The sequence below is a fragment of the Psittacula echo genome, assembly GCF_963264785.1.
Source record: "Psittacula echo genome assembly, chromosome: 7".
In the NCBI taxonomy this organism is placed as follows: Eukaryota; Metazoa; Chordata; class Aves; order Psittaciformes; family Psittacidae; genus Psittacula; species Psittacula echo.
The window spans coordinates 30,044,844-30,063,456 of record NC_137740.1 but is presented as its reverse complement, the minus strand read 5'-3'; the positions used below and the strand labels follow the sequence as shown (position 1 = coordinate 30,063,456).

The window sequence follows — 18,613 nt, the reverse complement described above, 5'->3', positions numbered from 1 at the left end:
AAAAATGCTTGTTGTGACTAATTGTTTCAAGAGAACAAGGTTACAAATCAACATCCACGTTGCTTAGAGTGTGTAATTGAAACTAGTCTATTGCTTAGATCAAAGTTACTAGTAAAATGGTGAGACACGAAGGGGGAATTAAGTCAGTGCAATTCTCCTTTCAACAGTAACATATTTCAGATGACCTTGGAAAAAGTTGTCTCTACTACACTTTATATATTTTTGACAGCCATGTTAATTTTTGAGAACTATGTTAAAGCAGCAGGAATATGGGAATGTAACACCCATAATTTGGGTCAAATTGGTCACCAAAATATGGTGTCTAGTCCAGAGAAACAGAGACTATATACCGGAATCAGTATCTAACTATGTTTACAGCCCAGACTGGTGCAACCAGTTTGTAGATGCTGAATATCTAGAACAATAATTGTCTACATAGAATCAGGTTCAAATCTGATGCAGTACCACTGAAACCAGTGATTTATAACATAATTCCCAACAAGTAGGTGTGCTAGCTGAAGCTAACAAAATTCTGATGTTGATCTATGGAAATATATCATTCATCTACTGTCAGGTTAATAAAATAGAGGAAAATCTGCTCTTGACAAAATTAATGATGTAGCTAAATCACAACTAACTATACCCATAAGTGCCATATTCACACAAGCTGCCTACACATAAAAATTGCCTTGTTTTGCCCATCTACCTGGTTTGAGAGACTGACTACAGGCTTTCTAATAGCAGGGTACATGGAGGATTGAAGGCCTAAAAGAATTCAGAATCAGACCCTTATAATTATAATCACACTTTGGTAAGCAAACTGCAATGGAAGTAACTGACAGGACAGCACCTGCCAAAAGCAACAAATACAACTGTGTTTAAACAAATGGAAAAATATTTCTCCCAGATAAAATGTGCCTCTGTGCATGTGAACCAGCTCTTACGTCCTATTTTTAAAAGTAAGTTCCTCAAACATATATATCAGAAGTCACTTAAAAAGGGACCTTTGCTGTTTTTTCAAGTACATGTTCATGAGCAGTTCATTTTTTTCAGATGTTCTTCTGCACAGGGATTTGTAATACCACAAAAGCATCCAGGCATCAGAGGATCAAGACAAATTACATTCATAGATAATAGGAACAACAGCTTATGAAATACAGACAGAAACAAGAAAATACAAGAGAGAAGCAGAAAAAGAATTTTCTCATGAAATTAGGCTTGACAGGAGTGGTCATTGGGGTGGGGAGACCTAGGAATAATGAACATTATTGTGTTGCAGTGTTGCAGTGCCAGTTAAAGAGACAGACTGAGGAAACAGAAGATGAAATAGATACTTATATAATGACTTGGATTGAAATACGAGGAAACAGTGAAGAATTAAAAAATACCATTAAATGTGCAGTCTAGCTATGGTGGAGTGCTACACACAGCTCTTTCTCTCCAAGACCAAGCGTAGTAACTGCAACTGGCTGCCAAACCTGCCAAAAACTGGTGCCTGGCATATGAGGCTGCAGGGGAAAGCACAGGCCAGAACACTTTATCACACAAACAGTTCAGGTACAATCCTAGTTGCAGAAGAGTACGAAAAAACAAGCCAAAACATGAGATCCAAAAGAGATTTGTCTGGTTAAAATGAGAATCAGGCCATTAAGCAAACAATTCAGGTACTATCATAGTACATATAATTTACAATATTGAACCTATTACTTTATTATTTATTTTTTATTTATTTATTTATTTATTATTTATTTATTATTTATTTATTACTATTATTATTGTCTGAGAAGAAACGGTTAAGAAATTGGAGAATAGACTTAAAAACTACAGAATTTGAAGAAGAGGGAAAAGAGTGGGGAGAGAAGATGAGAAAACCACATGGTGGTTGTGCAGCTAAGCAGAGCACAGAAGAAAATGTGGGAGAATATATACATCACTCAAAATCACTCCGGCAGACTACGCAAAGGCAAGAAGCAAACAACCCAGAGATACACGGCTGTAAACCTTTGCTGCCACAGGTTGATGGATGTGACATGACAACAGTCTAGAAAAAAGAGGTGCCTTTGGAAACAAAAAACTCAAAATGGACCTGATACAAAGCTAGACTTCAGCCTTCTGCAACGTTATTCTCTGCTTTTCACCTTGATGTTCAGGGACACGAGCTCCGTGTGAGCCTATATAACATCTCAGTCCTGGGGTAAAGGTTGGACTTGATGATCTTAGAGGTCTTTTCTAACACAGTTGATTCTATGATTCTGTGGTATCAATTGTCTTCACCAAGATAAGCCAATGGTATTTGTATGCATGTTTGATTGGGTTTTTTTACTAGATAGGGCTGATTTAAGACTTAAATTTAGCCAGGGAAACAGACAGAGTGTCAGCAAGTGATCTCATTTCAGTCAGCATGCTGAAAGAAAAGGCTAAACCATGGTCTGAATGTCATTTGGCACTAAGGAATACATGCAGGCTAACAGCCACAGGAGGAAAACTAGCCACAATGGCAGCCTCAGCGCAAGTGGATGTGCAGCTGAGAAACCCCACTTGTGTGTATCCAGAGGAAGGGAGTTTGTTTAAAAACAAACACACACACTCTATCGATACTTTCTCAGTGTCAGTACTGTAACATCTCTACAGTAATATCTCTGATTTAGGTTGGCCCTTGATTACTGATTTGAGGAGGCCAGGAGATGTCCAATTCCCCGACCTCTCTCTTTTGGAAGGAGAGAGGGGCGCTTGTTTAACAAAGTAGTTGATCCATGTCAGTTGGAAGAGAAGGGAATTCTGGCCATGGAATAAAGAAAGTAAAAAAGGCCTTTCTGGAGCTACCCATTGTACGTGTGCATGCACAGAGGTATGCATGTACATATACTGATGTTACTCAATGTGAATGTGTATGTATGTAGACCCCATTGGTGGAGCACTCTCATGAGCAGGTGTTGAACCAGAAAGAAAATTATTCCAATTACAAAAATCTCACTCGGCTGATCTTCTATCCTGGACAGTAGTTAATGTTTGAAAGCCCAGAGTGCAAGGTTTACTTACAACTCACCCCAAAATACTGTGCTATTCCAATTTGCTCAGCAACATCAAAGACAAGTGCATGCCTGTACCACTGAATAATAACATTTGCTGCCTATCTTTTCAATGTTTTGTCATATGGGCACATAAGATCAATCTTTCCAGAGGGACTTAGTTACTAACTGAATCTTGTCATCTTGTGACAACAGATCTTATCTCCACAACTAAGATTAACCTTATTCTACAGGATATTCAGAAACAGACAAAAAAAAAAAAAAAAGATATTCTCCTTATCTTTAACAGAAAAATGGTGCTGATTACTCTGGTTCACTGAGCTACGAAGAAGGAAATATTTTCTATGCTAAACAGGGTGAACTGCTTTTCAAACTACACTTCATCTTACCTGATCCACAGTCATAGCCTTTGTAACTCCCCAAGAGTTAGAGACTACTCTCTTCTCTTCGTCACTTTGATATCTGCACATCTTCTTTAAGAATCAAAAGAAAAGGTGAACTACTAGCAGTGAAAAAACAGGTACAGGAATGCTGTTGTAATACACACAGTAGTATGTGGTATAGTAGTGCTAATGAAGGTAACAAAGCAGTTCCTTTACTACTTGCTAAGAGGTATGAGAAACACTCTTGGTGCATGGACCAGCAATTGCAAACTAGCAAGGCTCTGCTGCACCTGAACATGTCTTCCATTTATGCCACATTAAGACTGTAATTCATATAATTATGTCATAAATCACACAGCCAAAGCTTGCTGCTCAGGTTCTTCCTCTTCTAAATTACTACCTTTGTCCCTCACCATCCACATGAAGGGTGGTAAGTTTCAAATAGTGGCTCAAGAAATGCAATCAATCTTTCTAAAAACACTGTAACAAATACTAGCAAACTCCCTGGGAAACTCACATCCCTACAGTGTGATTTATAATTAAACCTAAGTGTCAAACCAATGTGCTGGTCTGCAGAAAGTGCAGGTTCAAATCCCAGCCTGTCACTGACCTTGAACAGGTCGTTTATTATCAAACTGAATAGTCACTTACTCAGCACAAGTTTTGGTGAGCCTGTAATGCAAGATATTACTTACACATACCTCATCACCTGTAAAATGAGCATATTGCAGCTCTCCTGAGTTACAAAGTTTTGAAATTTAACTCACCATTCTTTGCACATTGCTCTGTGATTTCTCAGGAGAAAACGCAAAACTGGTAAACGGAATCAAAGCAAAGGTCCATCTAGCCCAATACTCTGTCTCCAGTGTTTGGTAGGTAGTGGATACTGAGGCAAGGGGGAAAGAGAGAAGAACAGTCTTTCTCTTGGCATATTCTCCCAAGTCCCAGCATTAAGGAGTATATGAATTTCTTCAATTAGAGTTTGCATCTGAGCCATTGAGTTCAGCTGCCACTGATAGAGCTATCCTTCATTAATTAGTTTAATTTCATTTGAACCCATCTGCACTTTTGGCTTTCACACAGGTTGAAGCAGCATAAAGCATTTCTGCCTATCACATTGACAACATGCTAGTTCCCCAACATGTGACAACGTTACTGGGAATCACCCACCAGTATACCAAATACAAAGAACTGGAACACTAGTTTTGTGCTTTTCTCAGTTACTATTGTTGTTTTATTAACCGTGAAGCTGATCATCCTCCCAGTCCTGCCTCTAGTGAAGAAATACGTAAAACAAAGTTTCTCCTGTCAGAACACAAAACCTGCAGAGCAGAGTGAAACAATGAAGCTGTTAAGTTCTCAGTATGTGGTTTCTCTCAGCTTGCTTTGGCAACTTAGTATGGGGAATACATGTAGGTGGAGCTGGAAAACTTCTTACTCAAACTTGAAGGAGGCACGTTTTCCCTTCATCATCCTCTAAGCACCTTTATATAGAAGACCACAGGAAATAATAAATCCTTGCTGTGCTTCCAACTAACACAAACAGCCATGGTCCAGAGATAGGACCAGGGGACTGAAAAAATATTAATCTCTTTTTTTGGATCAACAAAAAGTAATTCAGTAGCCATGCGTTAGCACATTTCCTCAGAGCAGTGGAAGTGAGTTTGTTTCATTACCCTTGCACAGCTGCAAGCAAACAGCAAGGAAAACATCCTAGCTGTGGAGCAGTCTCCCAGTAAATAAAGCATCAGAAAGCACATGGTGCTTGCCAGAATCCTGTCAATAGGTCACCTAGCTTGCTTTCTCAAAACAGGGAAAGCTTGCACAGAAAGATGCACTCAGAAAATAAACAGTAATAGAACCTATGTAAGTTTGGCTCCTTCCAGATGCAACCTTTCCCTTGTTACATCCAGCACCCGTGAGAGTTTTCACAAATGTTCCCTCTTGGCTCCTTTTTGATCTGCTATTTTTACTGCTGCTTTTCAGATCTATACCTCCTTCCACACAGTTCAAGCCCTGAACAGAAAACTTGTCCTGTGTAAAGCTTGCTTTCCCCTGCAAATGGTGAAAGTGGTTCTTAGGTCCTCCTGTACATAGGAAAGTTTCATATGGACTGGAGGGATGCTGAATCACTGGTACACCCTGGTAGCACCACTAAAAGCAGTGAGCCACTGAATAAGCAAAGCTCTGTAGGAAATCATAGAATCATAGAATAGTTAGGAAATGGAAAGGACCTTAAGATCATCTAGTTCCAACCCCCCTGCCATGAGCAGGGACACCCCACACTAAACCATGCCACCCAAGGCCTCATCCAACCTGGCCTTGAACACCACCAAGGATGGAGCATTCACAACCTCCCTGGGCAACCCATTCCAGTGCCTCACCACCCTCTCAGTAAAGAATTTCTTCCTTATATCCAATCTAAACTTCCCCTGTTTAATTTTGAACCCGTTACCCCTTGTCCTGTCACTACAGTCCCTGATGAATAGTCCCTCCCCAGCATCCTTGTAGGCCCCCTTCAGATACTGGAAGGCTGCTATGAGGTCTCCACGCAGCCTTCTCTTCTCCAGGCTGAACAGCCCCAATTTTCTCAGCCTGTCTTCATACGGGAGGTGCTCCAGTCCCCTGATCATCCTCATGGCCCTCCTCTGGACTTGTTCCAACAGTTCCATGTCCTTTTTATGTTGAGGACACCAGAACTGCACACAATACTCCAAGTGAGGTCTCACGAGAGCAGAGTAGAGGGGCAGGATCACCTCCTTTGACCTGCTGGTCACGCTCCTTTTGATGCAGCCCAGGATACAGTTGGCTTTCTGGGCTGTGAGTGCACACTGCCGGCTCATGTTCATTTTTTCATTGACCAACACCCCCAAGTCCTTCTCTGCAGGGCTGCTCTGAATCTCTTCTCTGCCCAACCTGTAGCTGTGCCTCGGATTGCTGCGACCCAGGCGTAGGACCTTGCACTTGTCATGGTTAAACTTCATAAGGCTGGCATCAGCCCACCTCACAAGCGTGTCGAGGTCCCTCTGGAGGCATCCCTCCCCTCCGGCGTATCAACCGAACCACACAGCTTGGTGTCATCGGCAAACTTGCTGAGGGCGCACTCAATCCCACTGTCCATGTCACCGACAAAGGTGTTGAACAAGACCGGTCCCAACACTGATCCCTGAGGAACACCACTCGTTATCGGTCTCCAGCAGGACATTGAGCCATTGACCACAACTCTTTGCGTGCGGCCATCCAGCCAGTTCTTTATCCACCGAGTGGTCCACCCATCAAATTGATGTCTCTCCAATTTAGAGACAAGGATGTCATGTGGGACAGTGTCGAAGGCTTTGCACAAGTCCAGGTAGATGACGTCAACTGCTCTGCCCCTGTCCATCAGTTCCGTAGCCCAATCATAGAAGGCCACCAAATTGGTCAGGCAGGATTTCCCCTTAGTGAAGCCATGCTGGCTGTCACCAAGCATCTCCTTGTTTTTCATGTGCCTTAGCATGCCTTCCAGGAGAATCTGCCCCAAGATTTTGCCAGGCACAGAGGAATCATTGGACATTTGTACTTAGCCTTACCTGGGAATGCTGGTTAGATATGTGACCACGTTCAGAAAATCTTCATCAGGAATGTCACTGAATCCTGCAAATTCTGGAAAGGTTATAATTGGTGCCCCATCCTTCCCTCTTCCTCCTGCAAAAGAGAGGTTGTAAGGATGAGGAGGTGATTTTATGCCTTTGGGCAGACTGGTCAATACTCAAACAGGAAACACTGGCACCTTTCAGTGAAAAGCACTCAAATTCAGTACACGTGATCAGCTTCCCATTTGACATTATAATCCACTGGAGTTTCATTACCTCAGTTTACTCCAGCTGAGATTCTAACCTCTATTGTTTATTCTCAGCTTTCTCATTAACCTGCTGCATAGTTCTGATTACATGCTTTCTTTCTTTGTTTCTCTGTTTCCCATTTCTAAATAATTTATTGTGATAATATTACATTTCCCTGTGTATAGGTTACAGCACTTTCTGATTCCTTCTAGACATTAAAGGAAATGAAGTGTTACAGCATGGAAGCTTTGAATACACACATATAACCCATGACACAGACTTAGGACCATCCCAGTCTTAAGTCTTTTCTTAAAGAAAAAAATGCTGAAAGTGTGTGGAGTGCTTAATCAATGCTCCCATTTTGTTTATTTTCATCAAACCTCCATCAAAAAGGACAGGAAAGTCATAAGCAGCAAGGTCAGGAAGAGTCCCTCTCTGAGGGCCTCTCTGATCCAAACAGCAGTACTCAAACTCTGGTAGAGCTATGGGAAGCATGGTGCTGAGCCCTTATAACCGAGCAGCCTTTACATTTCTCCTGACACAATGCTCAGCTAAAGAAGATGTAGTACACAGCACAAACCCTGCTGACTTGCAGGACCAGTCCTAACAGGGCATCACTCAAACCACTCAGAAGTTAACAGGAGTTTTCACACCAACTTGGACTCAAAGCCAAGAGCAGACTAATGAGGCAGTGGCACATAAAGGAAGATGATGAAACAAAGCTTTCATTACAGGTACCTTATTGCTTAGCACTGCTCAGGTAGGGCATTAAGGACTTGCTTTTCCCTGAGTCTTTCTCCTTACTCTGCAATCTCTGTTTTTTGCACCAGGCTGAGGAATTCTTTACCAACCCAAAAGCGATCCTAGTCCTGCAGCACACACAATTTTTCTAGTCATTTATCACCCTTAGAAGATTCTTGTTCAAGGAAGAGCCATACTTGGAGTTTCGCTTAGTGAAGGGGAAGCTGTGAGAGGGAGACAGAAAACTACCTTCCTCAAGGAAAATATTCAGTAAATTATGCTACTAGGAGCACGGGAGGAAACAGCATTGGGGAAAAAAATACGAGTTCTCATTCCTCAAAAGTACCCTCTAAATCCCTATACCATTGCCTTTCCCTACTGATAATCACAGCTGATGCCACAAACCAGTTGCTCCTGCTCCTGTTTTGGTAGTCATTGCACAGAGGGTGCTCTAGTAATTCCTAGCTATTTCTATGTAGAGCGATCAGTCCCTTGCTCATCCTAATCCTGCCTCTGCCCAACCGTCCCAGCCTCAGTTGTGTTATTTAAGGTCCTTTCTGTGCTGTCCAGCCAGAGAACTGGGATGCTGTGAGGAATACAATGTTTACATAAAACAAAAGTCAGAGCTCTAGAAAACAGGATTTTTTAACAAGGAAACCCTTTTCTTTCTTGACATTTGGTGATATGGTGGCTTTATCAGAACACTATCGTTAGTTCTTCTTTTCCTTTCTGAAGGTTGATTCTTGCTTTTATTACATCTGAAAATGCCTCAGTTGTGTTAGATCATCCACTAAATTCGTTCTGCTAGTGAGAAAACAGGCCTACAGAGATTCAGAAGGCTTTCAGCCAAAATGCAAAGAAGGAATATTATAATTCACGCTGCAGTGAACTGGATTTCAAATGCTGAGCAGAGCTACAGCCTCCACATTGACCTCCACGTTGGCCTTGGGATAAGGACAAATGCTGATGCATGGCAGTTTGATCTCATGGCACTCTAGCTGCATTATCTGCAGTCAGCAGTGACACAGAATATGCGGTCATGCAAATTAGTCAGATTTCCTCCAGATTTCTGCACTCTAGAGACCATGAACAACAAACTGCAGGTACCCAGTTAGGGTGGTTTGTTACAGATTCTCAGTGCCATCTGCTGGAGACAAACAGTAATACAGGAAAATGAAATTGGGAGCTGGCCTGCTCTGTCTCTTGCAGAGTTAAATGCATGCCAAGATACTTCGTAAACGGTATCTTGTACGCAGTCACATGGTTCCTGGGCACCAAGCTTACCCATTCACCTATCTCAAATAAGTGAAGATACTCTACATGGGAAAGATGGAGTAACCTGGAAAATTTTGGTTTAAAGCAGCAGTATTTGCCCTTGGAAGATAAAATAAAGATTCCCCTGGATCCTCTCTTTCAACACCTGATAGTTTACCTGCAGTTATACTCAAGATTTGTTTAAACTACAAGTTTCACATGGAACTTCTAATGCTCCTGCTGACCTGAACCTCTTTGTGTCCCTTTTATCTTCTCCTTCTCTTGCATCCACATTCATATATGTGGTCTTCTTCCTCTGGTTTCTTTTTCCTGAGCTAGATAAGGCAGGCTGATGATGCACTGTATGTATGTGGGTGTGTATTTTTGTCACAGGATCTTCTCCTACAAAAAGCCATCCAAGGAGTGAATGTAAGCAGACTGAATAGTCACTTCCCTTCATCACTGGCAGCAAATCTAAGAGGACATTTGGGAAGCATTCAGCTAAGAGCCAGGAGCTAGCTCCTTGCCTCTGACTAGGCCACACACTCTTAGCTCTTAGGCTCCATCTCCTTCTCCAGTGTGAAGTCAGCACTTCCTGCTGTAACCAAAACAGAAGAACATTCAGGAAGTTCTTGAATGTAGCTATATTTCAGACAAGGAAATAAATCAGAAATGCTCAGTTCCTGCCATACCATAAAATTACAGTGCAATTTGAGAGAATTTTGTGATCAGAAATTGTTAAGTACTATAAAAAGGAGAGAGCAGGAATGTCTGAAGTGTTGGCTGACAAGTAATAACACAAATACATTAGGAGTGGCTTGTTCCTGCCCATATCTGAAGCTTAAAAAGTAGTTGAGGTACAAGAGAAAACAATCCATAACCATTTATCCATATATCTAGCAAGGCAACAAGAGTGAATATTAAGGGATATAAAGAAAGCTCCTTATACGCCAAGGGTGTTTGGAAAACTCTCTTCTCTGGATAAGAAAGCAGTTCAATACATCTAAATGTTAATGCCTTTTTTTTTTTTTCCCTGACACTAAAACAAGATTTGCTGCAGTATGCAAATTTCTGCAGAATGTGAATTGACAAGCTGCAGCCCTTATTTTCTGGGCCATAACCTTACCGGGGAATTGCCACTAGATTTCTTCTAGTCCTTGAAAGCAGCCTTTAACTGGCTGCTACTCATTGTCTTGGAAGGGCAAAGAGCACAAAATAAAAACCAACAGGGACAGTCTTCAGTCAGCTCCACAGCCATAAGGACTAAGTGCATGGAATTTGGTGCCAAGACTGCCTGTATATGACCCTTGCACACACTGGGACTGTGCATAACCCCCACACTCCTGGGCATCATTTGTGAAAAGAACTGAATTGCTGAACAGAAAATGTTACAATTCATCATAATTAAGACTGAAGGAGGAAGAACAAGCTCCAGCAGCTCCATGAAAGTCCAAAAGAAAAATAGTCCTCAAAAGGGAAAAAAAAAAAAACAAACCAAAAAAAATCCAAAAGACCTCCCAAAAAAAACCCATTTTAAATGATAGAGGGCTGGAGGAGTGAGACAGAAGAGAAGTGCTGAGGGGTGAGAAGTGAGCCACATGAACACAGCACAAAGCTGAGAGGGTTACATTACGGCTACCAGAGGCATGCCGGCTCTTTTCAGCAGTGTCTGTGAAGCAAGGTAAGGGAACCCAAAGACTACAAGGAGCAAAGAAGCTTGACAAAAAGCCAAAGCAACATGAGGCACGACCTCAGCTAAAGAGCCCCATGGGAGAAGCAAGAGATAACTCGAATTTAGTGCAGTCAGAGACAGAAACAAAGATGCACTGAAAACCAGATAGCAGGAGCATAGCCATATGCCTGCCTGTTGTCTCTATTCAATGCACAGGCCTGTCTCGCTGACTTGCAGCTCCTCCAGGCGCCATTAGATGCCACTCTGCAACACTCTTCAAGCAACCCAGTCACCTCCAACACCTGGCAGCTCCAAACGATGGTGCCAGGTCAGGAAAGAGCAGCAGCTGGTGGCAGTGGCCGTTGCAAGGAGCCGCCACAAGCGTTGGAGGTTCAGCTGTCAGGAAAGGAGGTTAAGGGCTATCGTCTGGCTGACCTAACATGAGGCTCACTCCTGACCTTGTCTTTGGGGAGCCAGGCCATCCTGCTGGCAATCTCTTGTGTGTCACTGCTCCTCAGTTAGACCACAGGCTGCTCTGTCACAGCTTGCGTCAGATTTGCCTGGTGGGGAAACTCAGCAAGATTTCGTCTAACATCTCCTGATGCAGACCTGAGCTCCCCTCTCAGACAGCACCCACAAACACTGCCACCCTGATTCAGCTCCCTCAATTTCCTTCAATAGATCCATCTCCTTTCTGCTCTCTAACTCTGCAGACAGCAACTTGCTTTGCATCCAGCCCAAACTCATCATGTCAAAGGTACAGCCCCTTTGCTCTACTGCTGCTCAGGGAAGGGAATTCTGATTAACGATATTGATTTATGATCAGAGGTGAATTATTAGCAAGCAATTAAAAAATTTGCAATCAGGATCACACACACAGAGGCGTGTCAAACTCAACAACTTGGAGCACAAACAAGGCAGACAACGTCAGGAGTTGGAGGAGCAGAAGACTAGACTGTCTGGAGAAAGGCAAGATTTAGCAGGAAAAGATTACAGTCAACTTGACCTTCTGCCTGGTTTGCTACTCAGACTGACAGCATCCCTTCTCCTCCTTCTCCTGGACACTTTCCTTATTTTCCACCCCAACTTTTTGCTCAACTTTTCCCCTTCTCTTGTGGCCCAAGGGCAAAGGGACAGGAAGAACCGGGGTGACAGGACAAAAACTACAGATTTCATATGGAAGGCAAAGAAAAGTAGGAGAGGTGGAACACAAGCAGTGTTGGAGTAGTACAAGGTACAGTAATGGGACCATCGCTCACTCTTGTGTATGCCAGTCCCCAAGTCCCAGGACACAAAACGGTGTTCATAGTTGTTCCTATTAGATAAGCTTTCCAGCTGCCAAGGCAGCCTGGCTAGTTGTTGCAGTGAAGATGGGGCCAGAATTCAGCTGTGGAAAACAAACAGCAGAAGTAACTGGAGGAGGAAGATGCACAGGGGAGAACGGGATATGGCAGCAGAGAAAATTTAATTTTGCTTTGCAGGGTAAAGGGTGTGACTGACAAATAAGATGCGAGTGCTGAGTTCTGAGAGCTCTCACAGCTGAAGCTGCAGGTTGGTAGGACTGATATAAAAGCAGCAAGTAATCACAACTGCAGGCTAGGTTTCTGAACACAATGATGATCCTAGGAAATCTCACACTCTCCAGTTCTAGCCCACCTATACTTCCTGTCCAGGGATCAATAATATTTATGATTTAGGGAATCAGGGTCTACACCAAGGGTAGGATTCAGAAAGTAATATTTAACTACAGCTTACCAAATAGCTGAACCTCTAGGGAAGGAAAAAAATCCAACAACAACAAAAAACAGACAAAAAACCCCCAAAACCAACCAAACAAAAAACCACACCAAAAAAAACAACCAAAACCAAACCAAACCAAACCCCCAAAAACCAAAACAAACAAAAAAACTCCACAAAAAAAAAATACAAAAAAAAAATTCCCACAAAACAACCTCCACCCAAACCCTCAAAACCCCCTAAAATCCCCTGCCCTTCCCACTCCAAAATAAAAAAACAACAACAACTCCCCCCCCCCGCCCCCCCGACAGGCTATGGGCAGAAGTTCCAAAAGTTTGTCTGCAAGTTTACAGTACTCTCTTCCCCAGCCTGCCACTGACACCAACTCATCAGTTGGCATTGGAGAGTGGAAAGTTTTCTTTCAAATTCTGCTGATGCACGCAGGCTAACTGCTTGGAGCTGCTATCATGCAGAGACCTCTCTAAGTCATATTGTGAATGCTGAATTTCTTATTAAAGTTAAATCATGTTTCCTGGGTTTAAATTTTTACAGACCATAAACTCCAAACTGTCCTTTTGGTGAGGTCAGGCCAGGTTTTCCAACAGACTCAGTTTAAACAGGAAGCAGATGGCCAAACACCCTCCAGGCTTTGGAAATTAAAATGGCTTCAGAGTCAGTTACCATTTTCAGATATAGTCTCCCATCCACTGAAGTCCATTGACTTAATAGGAGCAGAACACAAAGAAAATGAATCTCTGCTAATACACTTCGTGACAGTTTGTCTAATAAATTTGTGATTTAGTAACAGGATCAATTATTGCTGCAAATGACAGACTGGGCTCCTTGACAGAGTAATTACAGATAGGAACAGGTTGTGAAGCTGCAGATAAAAAAGGAGGGGTAGTACTAGTTCCAAGAACAGATTGGTACAGTGGGTTATTAGTCTGTCAGAAGGAGAAGAACAACACTTTACCAACGGTTTACCATTCTTCAATGAAAACTGGTGTGTGTAGAATAGATACGTTTTCAGTACTACCCAACTTTGTGATCTAGTTCCCTGAACAGCTACAGGAAACAAACATAGCTGTGCACTCCTATGTTGTCACAGCTTTACTCCTGTAACTGTGAGTTCAGTTTTTAGGCAGAGGTTTCAAAACTAGAATTTAACCACAAGAACCTGCACTGCCACCAGATCTCACAAGCTAAGCAGGGCTAGATCAACACATGGAAAAAAAGATGACCAAAGAACTATGTGATTAAGGACATCATCACACTACACTGCAGTCTTTCCTATGACCACAGCAACCAGGGAAACTTTTGGAGAGTTTCCCTGTTCTTGGTGTGGATAGTCGTCTTAGTCTGGTAGCAGGAGGGTCAGGACAAACAGGAGGCTGTTAGTATCTAACACATTCATTGTGTTAGATACCCTGACACAATCAAACACCAAGCTCATTAGGCTTGTTACATAATTCCTACCATCTGGTCAGAGACCGCAAGACGGTCACATCCTCTTCTAAGAAGTTTTTACACAGCAGTAGTAGAGGAACGTCTTTCTAATAAGCTATTTCCAGAGAAGATGTCACGGTTTAAACCCAGCCAGCAACTAAGTACTATGCAGCTGCTTGTTCACTTTCCCCCACCCTGTGTGATGGGAAGGAGAATCAGAAAAAGGTAAAACCCATGGGTTGAGATAAGAACAGTTTAATAATGGAAATAAAGCAAAATAAAATAATAATAAGGTGGGGAGAGGAATAAAACCCAAGAAACACAAGTGATGCACTATACAACTGCTCACCACCCGCTGACCAATGCCCAGCCTGTCCCCAAGTAGCAGGTGGTAGCTCCTGGCCACCCCCTCACAGCTTTTATTCTGAACATGATGTTCTATGGTACGGAATATCCCTTTGGCTAGTTTGGGTCAGCTGTCCTGGCTGTGCTCTCTCCTGGCTTCTTGTGTCTCTTCTCACTGGCAGAGCATGGGAAACCAAAAAGTCCTTGATCAGGGTAAGCACTACTTAGCAACAACTAAAACATCAGTGTCTTATCAACATTATTCTCATGGTATTCTCAAAACACAGCATTCATTGTACCAGCTACTAGGAAGAAAATTAACTCTATCCCAGCTGAAACCCGGACAGAAAACAAAGAGCCTTTGACTTCAATCATTCTACTCTTTCTTTTCTGGTTACCGCAAGGGAATATTATATATTCTGCCACCAGCTGTTAATAAAAAGCGGGTATTAATCAAATAAACAATCATTTACAACACACTGCAACAGTCAACAATTTATCCATTATCACTGGACAAATGGATCTGGGGTCCACAGGATTGAACAGGAGAGCTCGAAAAAGCTGGAGGCTTTGGAGTAGCACAAATCAAACTCACTGCTAACACCCTCCAAGCTGCATGCAAGGAAGAGTTGGCTAGCTGGCCTCTGGAGGCTGCAGCCTAGAGAAGGAGAGAAATAACCCAAACTAGTATAAATCAGTATATACCATTTTTATGAAGTTGTTCTGAAAAGTACGTATTATATGCCCAATACACTCTACAAGTAAGTTGGGAGTGTCTTTTACCCATATTAATGAAGCCAAAGAGCAGAGGGCTGTTTTTCAGACAGTGGCTACTGAGCTGGAACATACCAGCATGGAAAACAAGGAAATAAACTAAGTATCAGGAGACTTTTGGTCTCCTTGTAGGCAAGCACTGAAGCACCAAAATATTTGTGGCTTCTTGTGCATAATGAAAAGCAGCAGACTTTAAGGAAAAACTGCAGAGCTGCCTGGGAAACAAAAGTATAATAATCAAAATCAAATGAGGTAATTTATGTGTGAATTACTTTAATAAGCGAAATGAGGCAGTAGAGTACACAGATCTGTTTTCATTGGATGAAGAAACCAATCTTTTGCTAGAGGAAAAAGAAAGTTACACTTTTTTACAGAAACAAATTTTTTAAAAGTATAGTAGTTTCTGACATTTACCTAAACTCAGTTTGCAGCAGGCAAGAAGGGACAGTAAGGAATAGTCTTGTTATATTTTACACCTGTGACCCGCCAGTGGTCAGCAACAGAATAAGATACTGGGCTAAAGGGACCTCTGAGTAGATGATTTTATGTTCATGATCAACCTCACTTGGAGTATTGTGTGCAGTTCTGGTGTCCTCAACATAAAAAGGACATGGAACTGTTGGAACAAGTCCAGAGGAGGGCCATGAGGATGATCAGGGGACTGGAGCACCTCCCGTATGAAGACAGGCTGAGAAAGTTGGGGCTGTTCAGCCTGGAGAAGAGAAGGCTGCGTGGAGACCTCATAGCAGCCTTCCAGTATCTGAAGGGGGCCTATAAGGATTCTGGGGAGGGACTCTTCATTAGGGACTGTAGTGTTAGGACAGTGGGTAACGGGTTCAAACTTAAACAGGGGAAGTTTAGATTGGATATAAGGAAGAAGTTCTTTACTGAGAGGGTGGTGAGGCACTGGAATGGGTTGCCCAGGGAAGTTGTGAATGCTCCATCCCTGGCAGTGTTCAAGGCCAGGTTGGATGAGGCCTTGGGTGGCATGGTTTAGTGTGGGGTGTCCCTGCCCATGGCAGGGGGGTTGGAACTAGACGATCTTAAGGTCCTTTCCAACCCTAACTATTCTATGATTCTTCATAGGCTACCATGGGGATTTCAGAGTGGAAGCACTCAAGTTTCTAAATGTAGCTGTAAACTTCAGACTAAAATCAGCTTAGAAACTATGAACTATGCTGCCCTATTTCTTACTAGGATATTATTTCTGGACTGTAGTGGGGACATTTTAGATAAGCCTGAAAATTCTTCAAATGGGATTTGTTGTTTATGTAGATGGGGGCATGAAAGATATCTTTTCACTCACTTCCAGTATTTGTTATTAGTATTTGTATGCTGTTGAACCAGTTATTTGCCAATCCCTAACAAAGAAGCCTCTCATCCCTGCCTTCTATAAAGAATAATTTCCAAAGACTTTAAGCACCTCAGGTTTAAACAGTCTTATTTAACATCTTTCTTATCACTTCAAAGAATAAAAGAAGTACATCAAATGTGAAGATTTGAATTTGTTAAAATAGCAGGTGAGAATATAGGCACTACAGAAATGATGAATCCATAAAGAAATAAGAAAATTCTTTTTCATATTTATCCATGACATTTTTGTGCCATGTTTAATGTTCTAGCTGGAAATGGAAATGGAGTTTTCTTCCTGCTTAGTAAACCCCCTTCCACAAGTTATTCATTTCATACCATACTTGGCTTTTATTAATGGCCTCAAATGTTGCAAGGTTATGGGGTTTGAGAAAAGCAGTCCTTCACATTTTACCAGATAGGCATTACACGTGAGGCACTGAATTCTCAACATGCATGATGTTCTTTACACTGATGTAAGTGTTGTCAGGCATTCATGTATCAGTTAAGTCAAAGGCCTTGAAAACGACAATCTTGGTTTCAGCAGCTCTGCATGCCTGGTGCAGAAAAAGCAAGCAAAGTATTCTAGAGAGTTCAGCTGATAAGTGTTTTCTTGTTTATGAAGAGCAGACAAGCATCCCAGATGCAATCTGACTGAAGTTAACATCAAGACCCAAACAGACTTGAACAGTGATTAGATTCCCTGTTCCCTTCCTTGTATTTGGAATATTTTAACATCAGTTTAGCAATAATAAAAGGGATATAAGTAGCATTCCCAAAGCAGTACTTTCAGCAACAATTAGTTTCAAACTTGACAACAGTCCCTGGATTAAGAGACTGCCAAATACCGCCCATCTATCATTATTTTTTGCTGTTAAACAACTAGCACCTTAAGGAAAAGGGGTGCCCAGCTTTCTCTGATCACCTAATGCTTCTCAGACCTTGTTGTGCATTGAAATCTCTGGCAGTCAGGTATGGAGCACTTAACAATGATACCAAGTTACTATCCTCTCCAGTTTGGCATGGCAGAGCTATAGTAAGCACATGGTATGCAGGCAAATGCCTGGACAGCTGAAGGAGAATTCTGCAACAAAAATTGTCTTAGGAATGATGCTACAGTAACATTTCCTAGTTACCCTACACTGAGAACAGTGGGATGAAAAAAGGTTTGAGCAATTTTATGCAGTTGCTAACACTGTTCACCATGGAGATTCGACTTTATTAGGAAATCTAGGAAGATGTGACCCCGAGATGCTCTACTGCAGGCAAGAAGACAGCTGGTTCCACCTCTGTTCAGTCAATAACCTCTGCTGAATGCAAACCAGTTAGTTATTAAGCTTATGAAACTGCCACAAGATGCTACACAGAAACCTCCAAAATCAGAGCTCCATAAACAGAATTCTGAGTAATTTAAGATTTGGATTTCATTTGGCAGCTTGACGTGTACTTCAAAATGTGAAGATGCAGTGAGGACTGGTCCTGCTGAGTTGATCATTTGCACAACTGGATCTGTGTACTTTCAATGCACTGTGTATGCAGTGCTTCTCTTCATCAAGCAGAGAGGGACAGGCTGTCCAAAAGTTCCTTATGAACATCTCAGTATTTTGTGAAAATTCATGATGCTTTACTGTGTATCCATGGCAAAGAAGGAAAGCAAGTTCTTAATTTCTTTATTTGCAGAACAGATAGAAACAGACACAAAAGTTGTTGCCAGAGGCCATTTGAGGACCCAGGTAAGGATTTCTCGTCTACAGTACCCAGAATAAGTGTATTAAATAAATTGACATATTTCACTATCAGTTATTTATTCAGGGCAGGAACTGCATCACTGTGTGTGATTGCAAACTTCAGGCAAACAAAGGAATATGTAATAATCAAATCTTTAAAAGATTAGAACCTTGCACTTTAGAAATGAATCATTTCTAAAACAAAGGCAAATGAGGAAGAAGGGGAAGGTCATGAATAGGTCCCTGACAGACAGAAATCTTTTCCCACAAACCAGATGATCAGACATTGTGCAAATATATGTACAAAAAGATTTGTTTAACTTCTTACCCTCTG

At 42.0% G+C, this 18,613-nt stretch overlaps 1 protein-coding gene across 1 annotated transcript in view; it reads right to left on the bottom strand.

Annotated features, from left to right (window-relative positions):
• The window catches only part of MCF2L2 (MCF.2 cell line derived transforming sequence-like 2), a gene marked incomplete at both ends in the record, with an annotated part of 161,846 nt that overhangs the window by 124,370 nt on the left and 18,863 nt on the right, over positions 1-18,613 (bottom strand). The window contains one exon of the mRNA XM_080623389.1: positions 6,982-7,096. Within this exon, the coding sequence (XP_080479515.1) occupies positions 6,982-7,096 (115 nt within the window). The remainder of the gene's footprint in view (positions 1-6,981; positions 7,097-18,613) is intronic.